The 13490-nt window shown below is 43.1% G+C and overlaps 2 protein-coding genes across 3 annotated transcripts in view; both read right to left on the reverse strand.

The window, feature by feature from the left end:
- Positions 1 to 1541: 1541 nt before the first annotated feature.
- LOC148016815 (uncharacterized) overlaps positions 1542 to 13490 on the reverse strand; it is a 139139-nt gene continuing 127190 nt past the window's right edge. For both annotated transcript variants that reach the window (XM_087663400.1, XM_087663401.1), the window contains exon 3: positions 1542 to 4856. In XM_087663400.1, coding sequence (XP_087519526.1) covers positions 3367 to 4326 — 960 coding nt within the window. In that variant the 5' untranslated portion in view covers positions 4327 to 4856 and the 3' untranslated portion in view covers positions 1542 to 3366. The remainder of the gene's footprint in view (positions 4857 to 13490) is intronic.
- LOC148016816 (uncharacterized) lies at positions 10302 to 13026 on the reverse strand. Its single transcript, XM_087663174.1, has one exon. The coding sequence runs from the start codon at positions 11063 to 11065 to the stop codon at positions 10310 to 10312; it is 756 nt and encodes a 251-aa protein (XP_087519300.1). The 5' UTR covers positions 11066 to 13026; the 3' UTR covers positions 10302 to 10309.

Consider the following 13490-nt stretch of genomic DNA (forward strand, 5'->3'; position numbering starts at 1 on the left):
AATTGCCAGATTTATGAAGAGGTGTCCAAGGACATAGATACTAAGTCCAATGACTCTAGATCTACTACTACAGATAGTCCAAACAGTAAGGCCAACTCAGCCTATCAATGCTACTGAAGATGTAATTAGAAGATTAGGCCAAAACTTTAGAGTGCAGAATCAGAGGATGCCTCCATTGAGACAGCAAATGCAAGACCTAGTGTTTCACAAAATGTGAACCCAGTTGTAGGACCAAATGATCATGGTCATTGTCCAGATTGTGGAAGAAAACATCTGTTCAAGGACTATCCACATCATCCAGACAAAAAGGGTAAGGCCACAGTAAATATAGTAGAGGTTTACCATCAACTAGCGGGTCAGATTCAGAGGTTAGAGTGCCAATGAATGTAGTGATGAGGGCACAAGCGAGAAAGGAGGCTACAAAACCCAAGGATATTGAGAGCGAGGCAGACACTAGAAAATCTGTAAAGACAAAGTCTGCTAGAAGAGTATTGTGCGATCGATTCAGATCTCAATATCATAAGAAGCTAAAGGCTGTTACAACTGAGCTATCTAAGGCTCAAGAGCAAGCATAGCGACCTCAGGTAGAGATACCCAGAGCAGTAGAGGATGAGATACCTCAAGTAGTTGTACCTGCTGAACAAGAACCAGTGGAATTTAGTTTTGGAGGTTTTGTCTTAGCTCAGAAGATGTTTGAGCCACTAGACGCCATATTAAAAGCTTATGAGGCTAGACTAGAGCAGAGATATCACATGAAGGAGAATAGGTGGAAGACCTATCCCAATGCAGAGTTAGAAATACCTAGATTAGAACTGTGCAAGAAACTAATTGAGACAGCTCAGATGCTGATGGAAACAAGTGCACAAGAGCCACAGATGGATAGGGTCATCCCACATCCACCTCTAGTTGAGTCTGAAAAGATAGATGAACTCTTAGTTAGTGAAGATCCGACACAAAATAGACCTATAGAAAAGGTTTTAGAGTCGTTAGAAATAGTCAGTGAAGAGAAAGAAGTAGGCAGAGCACTACAGCAAAGGGTAGAAAACACTACTAATTGCTCATCCTATTCACTGCCAGACATTGAAGGAGAATGGCCTGTACAGCTATGGTCAGAAGTTAGAGATGCCAAGGAAAGCAGTGATACATGGGTAGATGCACCTCTAGAAGAAATAGGTCAAGGCAAAAGGATTATTGATGATTTACCATCCATGTATGGCAAACAAGGCACTGAATTTTTAGAAGATAGTAGGGAAGAAATGCTTAGAGAGATGCCAGCATATGTAGGTCCCTACGAAGCATAGTCAAACATAGTGTATCTAATTTTGCATAGAAGAATGGAGCTACCAAAGCTTGATACACATAGTCTGCATGATATTATGTCCACGCCTATGAGCTGTACATTGATGTTAGTTGAACTGAAAACCATAAATGTGGAACGAAGTAGGGCGATGCTTGGAAAGGATGGGAGTGTAGAACCCTGAAGAGAAATTAAAAGGAGAGATCCAAGACTTGGAAAAGCCCAAGCAGAAACTAGAGCCGGTACCTCTGAATAAAGTAGGAGAGTACTGTGAAGGAGAGGATGGTAATACCACATTGCCAATAGAATACATAGGTGTACAGACCGTTGCTATTCTAGACAGTGGTGCGGGTGTTGCCATTGCTACAAAGTTGATTTGGAAAAAGTGGGGAAAACCTGCTCTTCGACAAGCACGCTTAAAGCTACAGTTAGCTGATGGACATGTAGAGAGGCCTATTGGTCTGTTAGAGCAAATAGTAGTAACTTCATGTGGTATAGAATACCAACATATGTTTGCAGTAGTAGACTTTGGAACAAAGAATAACTACGATGTTATTCTTGGTAGACCCTTCATGAGACAGATGATGATGTTGCAACATTGGGGCTACAATTATATCTACTTATGGCATTTGGGAAATACCACTAGAGTGAACTTAAAAGACCACAGCTATAGAGATGTAAGCAAGACTCCTTTAGAGGATTTTGATTCAGCTACCGTTGCTTCAAATTCACTCGCACCTTGGATAGGACAAAAGCAGGCTAATTTTTGGGCCTGCGTGGCTTCAGAATGTAATAGTCAAGACCAAGAGGAGGAACGAACGAGTGATAGGTCATACGAGGATTCTGACTATGTACCTAACCCTTTTCCAGAAGAGGAGGTTGAACCCTTGGAGTGGATGTAGATGTTAGCCACCTTAGATGTGTGTGTGAATGAGGTCACTCCAAGGAGTGGGACCAATCCATTAATCTCATCTGATGTAAGTGGTTGGTAGCCTCCCAGTTCAGTCACTGAACACATTGGCATGAGGTCTTCCAAGTGTTTGTCATGCTCGACTTTCATCATCAGCAATGGAAGTGTTGTCTGTCTATGGGCTTCAACTAGATTCTCCACTGTAGGAAACATTTCCTTGGCCTTCTTAATCATCTCAATCTCCCATAACAGTCCTTCCTTTTTCCTGGCATTTGTTGTGACAGCTGCTTCTTGCTCCAATATTTCCAATGCAGGTTGGGTGGTTGAGGATGGTTCTTGCTGACTGTGGCTTGGTTCATCTGATGGTGGGAATTCCGTGGGATGTAAGGAAGATGGCTGTGAAGAAGTTAGAGGGTCATTAATTTGTCTGCCTGGGAGGTCCCCTAACTCTTCAAATATAATTGTATCTTTCTCTTTGGTGAGCGCACAGGTACTTCCTTGGGCAGTTTCCTTATCTTGAAGTTGTTTCTGCAATGCAGCTATCTCCTGCTTGAGTTTTTCAATTTCCTCTGTTGCCCTTGAGTCTGCCCTTGAGTCTGAAACTGTTGTAGTGGCTGCTGGCATTTGGATCCCCAATTGTAGGAATTCATTGAGCTGTGACTGAGCTAATTGTGAGTTTCAGGGCCACTGCATTGGCTTTCTTTAGAAACTCGTTCTCTTTTTGGATCCTGGCCATCTCTTTTTGATTATGTATCAGGAGACTGGCTCTCAGCCACTTTGAGTGTCCATGTTTCTAATTCAGTTCACACCTGTGTATAAGCTATCTCGAGCCCTCCCATTACCCTTCCTTGCTCCATGAGGGTGCCTTCCAATGCCCTATTTTGCAATATCATCCCTTGCTTCTTCTCTTCATGTCGTCGAATCTCCTCTTTGTATTGTTTTGTTTGTTCGAGAAACTTATTGGTACCTTCGTACACCAACCTAGCCCACTGTTCTTCTTCCGTTTCTCCTGAAGTGCTTGCTGGTGCGGTGCTGGGTCCAGCTGATGAGACATTTCCCATTACTACTCCACTGCCCGTCACTTGCATGGTAGTCACAATTGCTTGAATTTCTGCTGGGTGTGGTGGTTGCTTCGGTGGGTACACCCCTGTATCATCAATCATCTTTCCCTTTTGGGTCCTTGTGGTGGTTGCTTCGGTGGGTATGGCTCTATTTGCTCCAACACCCCTGTATCATCAATCATCTTTCCCTTTTGGGTCCTTGTTTTCACCACTTCTTCTATAATAGGCTCCAATGACCTTGGTGGTTCCATGAGCTCCTGGGGTTCTTGCTCATTTTGTTGTTCTGTCTCTTCTCTTGGTGACACATGTAATGGGGTGCGAGGTGGTGAATGGTGAGGACTAGACTCTGAGGACGATGATACTTGTCCTGGTTGTGATATTTTGTCTCTTATCCTTTTAGTCTTCCCCTCTCGGTGACGTAGCCTTTCTTCTTCAGATGTCAAATATCCTCCACTTGACATGTCATCCTGTGACTTCTCGCCTACTGGTTGTGATTGATCTTTGGCTCTTGCCTTGTGAAGCTTTGCGAATTTAACAAAGGCCCCATGAGTCTCTTGCACTTCTCGCATATGACTCGGCTTTTTGGGCTTCAATCGAGACTTAATCATTTCTTTCATCATTCGCACGTTTTCTTCTCTAGTTTGGATCTTCTCTCTTTGGGCTGGACCTGGTGCTCTTTGACTCCTTTTTCTGGGCTGTTCCGATACCATGGTTCTATGAGTTGGGGCCATCTGTTGAGATTCAACTTCTTCTTCTTCTCCTTCTGGCTCATCTTGTGCGGTTTCTTCACTGTCTATATCTACTGCTTCCTTCAAGCTGGCTTTTCTTTGGGTATCTGTCCTTCTATCCTCTATCTGTCTCATCATCCTCATGTGCAGATCAGGGGTGGTCTTCTTTAACTTGTCGGTCATCCCAAGAGCTTCATATATGATTCTGGTTAACACAACCCCATTTCCGATATACTGGGACTTCTGGAATGTTTCTCCCTGTGTCATTTTCTTCATATCCTTCAATATTTTGTTGCCCCAATCTGCCAATCTTGGCTTTCCCTCTTTCATTGCAACGGTTGCCAGATGGGCCGCAGGTACTTCTGGCCTCGTATATTTTTGTGGTTTGTAAATATGGAAGTATTGTTGATATAGTTGCAATGCCAACTTGATCTTTCAAGGAATCGTACACCCTATCGCTGCTAGCTGTACCCTGAAATGTCATTGCCTTATCTTTGTTTGACAGCCTCATGGTACTGATCTTATTGTTGCCTTCTCTGATCTTCAGTGCCTTCTAGATGATTTCTGGCGTGACATTCACTCTAACTTTTTCACCATCTTGTGCGGTTAATTTGCAATCACCATCATCGTTCAATGTTGTCAGAAGTTCGTGCATCCTCATAGGATCCATTTCACAAGGTCCCATGTTGAAAAATCCTTCTAACCCCATCAGCCTGAACACCCTCATACATTCCTCCTTTCTCTGCAGGCTGATTATGTTTCTCTCCTGTGAATTTGAAATGGTTGAATTTCCTCAGAAATCTCTGAAGCCTTTCTTTTCCCTTTGTTCTTTGCTGCACTAGGAGAATCCATTCTGTAAACTAAAGAAGTTATGTACAAAAGTCAGTAAGCAATCCTAAGATGTGATCTAGTCATACGTGCTCTCTCACACTCTCTTTCAATCCTAAGATGTGATCTAGTCATACGTGCTCTCTCACACTCTCTTTCTTTTGTTTACATGAGCATACCCTTTGAAACATTAAAAAGGGTAATAATATGACTTAACAAAATTCCCATTCTTACTGCTCTTGTGCATCCCCACTTAAACTAAATAAAATCATGAGGTCAGTAGTTAGTTCATGGGCTTCAGTCTTTGTCGACGTTGATGCTCAGAACTCCGGTGACTTGTTGTCTTGACTTTATCTTCTTGCTATTGAGCTTGGCGGTTGTCTTTTTGGATTTTTTTCCTGCTTTTTTACTTTCAATACACAAGGAAACACACAAAAATAACAAAACTAACATACTAGTAATTTTATCAATTAATAAAATAAAACCAAAATTTCCAAGAAAATTGGTTGTGAGACTCGCAAAATGTGATGGTCGACACTTATGGTTCAACCACTTGGCTGTCTTTTAGCAATCTAATTGATCGCTAACCCTTTTGAGAAGTGTTTGACCCTAAAAATTGGGCTTTACGCACACCAAACATTCTCACCAATCACAACATACCCATAAGTATAGAAATAAGTATTTAACTCATACCAATCATAAAAAATTAAAACACAAACGCCGAAAATTCTGCCCAATGTGTGTGCTCTGACATAACACCTCATTTACCCACACACACCTCTCACTTAGGTGGTAGCATGTCTCGCACTCGTGCTCCCCCCCACCTAATCGAAGCACTACGTGCGATGATCGGTCGGACTTAGGAGTATGCAAGGGTCAATAAAAATTCGTGTCACATGTGGTCATAGAATGTGACCCTATTATGCTTGAAACAAAATATGCAATTAAAAAGCCATGCTGTGCAAGAAAAAAGGTCATGAAACAATGAGTTCCATGGGCAGCTGTTGGCGAGGTTTCGAAACTAGGACTAATATTTACAAAGGAATTGACCATTTGTGGCCTTGAATGTACATACGATACCTCCTTATGACTGATATAGATTGAATTACTTGGAAGTGTTTGGTATCCTTGTTGGTGACGTATCATCTGCAACCAGCTTTGTCTTGGCAGAAGCACTGACACTAACCCAAAGAGTTTGATTTGTAACTTCAGTGCCTTGAATTTGATTTTGTTGCTTGATGGGAGACTGGTTGTCCTGTCGTTGGTGCTTTGAATTGAACTCTCTTTTGAAGATCTCCTCCTCCAAACTTGTATTACATTTCTTTGGCTTTCCCTGGAAAGTGGTTGTTCCTTGAGTTGCATTGGTTTTACCTGTACAGGGGATTGTGGTTTGTTGAAGGTATTCTTCAGAAGATTCTTGGGTATCCAAGCGAATTGATGGTCAACATGATGCAGCAGTGTCTTCTGGATCCACAAGGAGTTCATTGTTTTTCCTAGTAGATTTGTTTCCTCCTTAGCGTTTGTCGTCCATTCTTGATACCTGTTGTGGACATTAGATTTCGGGACCCAATTTTTGTTTGGTTGATTGTTGGCAGTTGAACTTTTAGGTTGCCATTGATAAGACGCAGCCTGCTGAGGTGTATTCAGCGTCTCCACTTGGGGTTGCGGTCTTCTTTTTGGTACCCAGATGTATTGTGGTTGATTTTGAATATCCTTCGCTGTCTTGGGTATCCACTTCCACACTGTTCTACTACTCCTTGGCTTCGTTAGTTCGTGTTGTCTTTGAAGAGCAGCTTCATGGTTGTTTTGTCTTCTTAATGGGACCCAAATTTGATTTTTACATGCGTTTTTGGGTAACCATCTGTATGATGCATGAGATTCTGCCTTTGGTTTTCTTTGTTGGGGATGTTGTTGTATTGAGGCTTTTGGTAGTTTGTTGTCATTGTTTGCAGTAACGGTTGAAATTTTTGATGGGGTTGGCTGTTGGAGAGGAACCCACAGCTTGTTTGTGGTCGTCTCACAGTGCACCAGTTTGTCCTTCCAATTAATGAAGCAGTTGTGGCATTGCTGCCAGCTCCTTCCCAATATAACCGGTACATCCTGCACTCCAGACTGGATGACAAGAAACTTGTCTCCACAGTTAAGCTCGTTCACATGCATATCAAGCTTGCAAATTCCTCTGGCTTTAATCTGGTGGTTGGTGAAGGCCTTCACGATCATTTGAGAAGGTGTAAGCAAATCCCGCCAAGCTGCTGGAACAACTCGTACAAAATTATATTACAATCCGCTCCTGTGTCGATGAGTGCCCGTACCACCCTACGTTCACTACCTATTTGTATAGCTATGATTGGCTGAGGAATAACCTCATCCAATACATTACTCGTGTCTATTGCTTCAACCTTGTTGATATGTAGCCGTTTGTTTCGTTGTTGTTTTAGCCTTTGTTTCAATTGTCTGCCCTCCTGTTTTGTTTCAGTTTCACTTCTACTTTTGTTAGAAATGTCCGCTTGGATCTTAACATCCTCAATGGACAACATTTCCATTCTACCAGGCATTAGAGGAGTGTTTTCTTCTTTCTCTTGATGGGTAGATTTTAACTTAGAAGAATCCATCTCTGGTCCTTCTAGGATAAGCTCCTCATCATATGAACTTCCATCGTCTCTATTTTGTCTTCCGTTGGGATGACTTTGACCATATAAGTCGACATAATGTCATAGCCCTCGTCATCATAGTGTTTTCCTCATTGTATTCCACCGGTAACGTGGTGTTGCCATCATCCCTTTCACAATAATTTCCTATTTTGTTAATCGGGATGGGCTCACACGATGCTCTAGGCTGAACCTTATGATGTGCATCCTTAATATCATCTAAAGATGGCAAGTTCACACCCATCTTTCATAAACCTCTCACTACCTCTAACCATAAGTCTGGCTTGACCTTAAGTATCTCTGCTAGCGACAACGTAACCTTGATACGTGCAGACAGCAAAGCCTATAAATTTGCTGAATCTAGTATTGTTGTGCTAGGTTTATATTGCGTAGGTACCTTCCTAACTTGATCTAAACTATCGACATCATCGCCTATAAAAGAAGGTAACTCCTTTAAAGTAGAGGCTTTTTTCCCGGGTCTAGAGGAGGGTTCCTGATCAATATATCATGAAGCTACATCTAGATCTACTTGTGGGCGATCTAAATCTAACTCAATAATTGGTTTTTCACCCTTATCCTCTCGCTTGGCATTAGCCTCATTAATCTCCTGCCATAATGTTCTCATCCACTCATCCTCAGTTTCTATAGGCACACTTTCGTGAACAGCTTGGTTGGACTCAACATTCTGTTGACCCATCGATAGAACTGGCTCTGCTCTTTTATGCGCTCTACTCGTGCGTTTTCTGCGCTTGTTGGTCTTATGTGGACGCTTAGTATCAGTGCTATTGGGGACGACAAGGTTATCCAGTCCACTAGATACCTGTCTTTGATCCACCCATGACTTTAACTGGTCCTCGATCGCTGTTTATCCATTTGCTTCTCTAGGAGAGCCTGGGTTCCCTCGATCATCTTCTTGAAGATCTCCAGTCTCTTAGTCTCGATCTCAGGATCAGGATACTCCCTATAACGCTCCTGGTTGGTCTGATTAGGTCTAAGTCTAGCCTCGTATGCATCAAGCATGGCCTTCAATGGCTCGACCACCTTCTCAGCCAACATTGATCCTCCTTCAGGTGCGCTTTGTCCTGGTTCAAACTCCGGTCGTTTCTTGGCTAATTCTTCCTTCTTTTTCTTGGCAGCTTGTCTTCTCTGCCTACGTGCTTTCCAGGAGTTAGGTGAAGACTTCTCAGACTTCCCTTCTCCCTCTGTTTGCTGTGCAACATCTTTCCTATGCTGAGCTCTAGTAACTATGTTCAAGGATTTGAAACCCTCACTCTCGTTTCCACTAGATGGAATGGTTTCAACATAGTGTAGAGTAACCTTTCCCTTGCTATCTGGGTTATGAGGGCAATCAGGCACTACGTGCTTAATACCACAGTCTATACAATATCTAGTCAAATTAGGTAAAGCTGATGGTGAAGCTTGAGCTTGTCTAGGCTGCCTAGGATGTGGGCAGTCTTTAATCAGATGTTCTCCTTGGCAGTTATAACAAGGACCTATCGGAAAATTAACTCGACACATTGGACCTGGGGCTGCTGGCCACTTCGCTTGGTTAGCTATGAACAACAACGTATTGATGTCCATATTAACCCTACCATCAGATATAGTCATAGGAGCACTTTGTGTCATAGGGACGCTTTGTGCCCACTCTTGATTATCCTCTACTTGACTATAGGAAGTCGAAGCTTCCGTACAAGCTTCCGTACTATAAGGCTGTACAGAGGCTATTGCCCTTTCGTCACTCATCAAAGGATCTTCCAGATCTATTAACTTGACAGGAGTGGTGTTAGGTAGTGGGGGTTGGGGTCCCAATACGGGTACTGGTCTATCTGCAACTGCAGGTGCATAATTTTGCATTCCCCCTACCATCTTCTGGTTCCTAATAAACCTCAATCTATTGTAGCACTCCTCGGTAGAATGGTTGCCCCATTTACGATCAAACTCACACCAGATGGTTGGACGACCATCCGGGTAAAGTGACATAAAGCCCTTGTCCTGGTCTATCCACTCGTCTAGGCTCTATCGCTTTTGGCAAACCAAACTGGCGTTGGAGCTTTTCCATCACTCCTTTCGTAATTTCCTCTACTTGGTTAGCTACTGAGCTAGTGCTTGCACTAGCTTGAGAGCTCGTATCTTCCTCTTTCTTCTCTCGACTACAATTATCATCATAATCAATAGCATCTGCGATGCATTGATTCAAATTTTTGTAGTGCTTCATGTACAATGCTGCATGTAGGTCTTTATTGGATAACCCTTCTAGGAAAATAGACACTAAGCGTTCCTGACTAGGCATCTCTTTATCAGGACATCTGGCTAGGCATCTGGCTAGATACTGCCTAAGTCGATTAGCCGCATCTCTCACCGTTTCATCCGTTTTCTGAGTGAAACCATGGATCTGCGATAGCACATCATGTTTCAATCCAGTTTTGGAGAAGGCTGCCACAAAAGCTTTAGCCAAATCTCCCATTGTTTCGTAATTCCTTCGTGTCTAGAGTTTGAAACCAAGAGAGAGCACGTCCCTCGAGGGTCAAACCGAACCCTTCTATCTTCGTGTGTAGATCGTGTATGTGTTTGGCTCTAACAATCTGGTTGAAGCTAGCAAGGTGATCATAAGGATCCCCTGATCCGCTAAACTTCTTAACCCACTTCTGGAAGTCTGCTGGTGTAACCTTCCTATTCTCTCTGTATGGTCTACCTGCAAATAGGACATCTGCATCACTATCTGCTCCTGCGAACTTCACAGAAGTTGTCGGTTTTGGTGCTACTGAGACCTTAGGATGCACCTCATGTGTTGGTGGTCTCGCTCTATCTGCTTCTGAGGTTGAATACCTCTTCTCATCTTAAAGCGGTGGTGTGCTTGGCATTGGTCTACTTGTAGATGCTGCCGGTCTTGCACTCTTGGTATCAGGTCCTGCTGACGGTGGTCTAGGTATCGAGGATGCCACTCTTGCATCCATTTTTCTAGGACTCATCCTGCCCATACTCATGGAGGATGCTGATCCTGGAGCTAGCTCTGGGATGGGTAATCCCTGCCACGTCAAACTTTGAACCATTTTGTGCTCCATGGGCTCATACTTAACCCCATACGTATCTAGAAAAGTAGGTATCAAGTTCGTTACGTTAGCTGATTCTAGATAGATATATAATTTCTTCGTTCCAAGTACCGTACTAGGGCTTGGAGCTCGGGCATAGTAGCAGATCTTTTGATCTTCACTATCTCGTGCATACATAGCTAGATTAGGATCATCGACCCTAATGTGGGTGACCCTAATAGTATTTATCAATCTAAAAGCTTCAGAGTCCTCATAGGGAGGCTCATCCACCTTTTCTGGAACTCCTTGTCCCCACTTGTCTACCCTAACTGGTTCAACTATGACCATATAACGCTCTCCATTCTGCCCCATGTACAAATCTCCCTGGTAATTTACCCATGGAGACTCCTCAAAGGCAGAGGACATATCTTCAATCTTGACTACCCATCTATTCATAGGGTCTTTATAGATCTGGGCTTCTAGGTCATTTGCTTTAACAAACGCTAGTCGCATGTTGAAAGTAGGTGAGAATTCAGTAGCTGGTGCTTGGGCATCAAGAGACATGGTGGATGTAGAGTCTGACACGTAATCTTCCTCTACTATCGTCTCTAGGGCGTGAGAAGAACCTGTGACACTCTCTTCACTAGACTTTAGGCTCTGGTCTCTATTTCCTAAGCCAAGTACCTGATCTCAAATACATTCAACTTACTAACAAAACAAAATTCAGACACAAGCTAAATCAAATGCTCTACCTTATGCGATCCTTTGTGACTCTCTCAATCACTTTTCTGCTTACCAAGATTGCAAAACCTAAAGGCAAATATTAACACTAGACTTTAGAAATGTGATCACTTCAGAAGTGCACATCTAATCTATACATGTCATCATACACATGCTCTAACTAGGAAATTAGTATATTTACGGCTCTAAGTGTTTATCTAGGTGTTCTCTCTGTGCTAGACTATGGGAAGGACAGTTGGTCACGCGTTACAATGCCAAAATCCACCTGAATCTATGTATACTCACTCTCAGGTGACTTTAACACTAAAACCTCAATAACTTGAGATCCAGTGGTCCAAATCACTTGAAACTTGAGGTGTGAGATCAATAGACCTTGTGGAACAGAGCTATGTGGTCAGATGCCAAAAATTCCAAAAAAATGAGCTCCTTGCAGTGGTACGCATACCATTGCCAACTGTTAAATCTCTGGTACCCTTTGGGCTAATAACTGACCTTTTGGCCACTTGAAAACTCACCAGAATGCTCAAAATCCTAAGTCTAATCCAAAATCCGCTATATACGGACTTTCAGACCAGAAACTTGATTTGGGCAATCCAAAGTGGGTAAAAATTGTCAAAAAGTAGATGGGTGGGCTTAATTAAGTGTATGCTAGGTGTGTATGAGGTCAATGTTCAAAAAACTCAATTCTGGCAGGATCTTGCAGTGGTACGCGTACCACTGTAACCCTCTCAAATTCGAACTTTTTTGAAATTTTGAAGTTTCAGCTATGTTCCCCAGCTTGCATCCACTAAATTCCCATCATAAAATTGCATGTATAGCAAAAGTTTCCCACTCAAATCTCAGATTTAGGCCACTTGGCTTGTTGACAAAAAAAAGACCTAAATTGCCCTAAACTTGGGACTTTTGTGGATCAAATGGATATTGCTACTCACCAAGATGTGATCTAACCATAGGAAGTCAAATTTCACCAATTTGAGCCAATTTGAGCAAGTTTACAGTGGTACACGTACCAATGTGACTTGTCCAATTTTTGACCTTTTGGTAAATCCAACCTTACCTGCTGGTTACATTAATCTCCTACTGCTCATAGCTATGCCCAAATCCACTTCTTCTCAATTTTTGGCACTTGGAAAGTGACTTTTTGTTCCAAGTTAAGTCACTTGTCAGTTTTCAGCTTAAAATTGGATTTTTTGGGGTTTGACTTGCAATTTCCCACCAATTAGCTCATGAAAGACCTTGCCCTATCTCTCTGGCATCTTCTGGTTTCAAAAACTCAAAATTTGACCCCTTTGACAGTGGTACGCGTACAACTGTCAAGTGTGGATTTTTTTATCTTTTTTGAAATCTTGTGCTTCCCTAACCCTAACCTAATGTGAAAACATACAATTTATAACTTAGAAGCAAGTAAAACCTCAATTTCAACACGTAAAACTAGTTCACTACCTTGAGACCTGGGTGACTTTGACCTGCAAGGATATGACAACTTTGACAATGCATGTGTCTCAAGATCAATATACTCTTTCCAACTCCCAACTGGCTCAAAAGCTAATTTTCAATTCTGATTGGTCAAAAGTTGGGAGCAGTGTAGCTCACAACTTGTGAAGAGAGAGAGACAAAGAGAGGAATACCTGGATTTTGGAGTCATTGAGTTCGTTCGCCTTGCATTTTGTGCTTGCCTAGCGTCTGCAGTCCTACACTTTTTACCTATCAAGATAACTACTATTGTATTGTGACACATGAGCTTTTCTCTATCTACACTCTTAGCGCGCGAGAGAGAGAGAGAGAGAGAGAGAGAGAGAGAGAGAGAGAGAGAGAGAGAGAGAGAGAGAGAGAGAGAGAGAGAGAGAGAGAGAGAGAGAGAGAGATCTGGTGACCGTGGTGATGGCAACCCTGCGAGATCTGGTGACCGTGGTGATGGCAACCCTGCGTGACCCTCCCTGTATGGCGACCTGATTCCAGCCTCGCGCCCCTGCCTTTGCGCGCAGCATCACGTCTGTGCAGCTCTGCGCAGCCCCTGTGCGCAGGACTCAGGCGGAACACGAGACAGAGAGGCAGAGCGAGAGAGAGACAAGGAATCGAGAGGGAACGGAGAGAGATGTCCTCGTCTGAGCGCCCCTCCCTGCCGCGAGCCGTCTGACTTGCGGGTCCTGGTCGCAGCCATCGCCTGTCAGCCCTGCGATTCGAGGTCCCTGCTGTCGCCATCAAGCCTAAGCCTCGTGGTCCCTACAGCTGCCCGTCAGTCATGTGA

Source organism: Lygodium microphyllum, chromosome 22 (genome assembly GCF_053477565.2).
Source record: "Lygodium microphyllum isolate KBCC chromosome 22, Lygodium_microphyllum_v1.1.10, whole genome shotgun sequence".
Taxonomy (NCBI): Eukaryota; Viridiplantae; Streptophyta; class Polypodiopsida; order Schizaeales; family Lygodiaceae; genus Lygodium; species Lygodium microphyllum.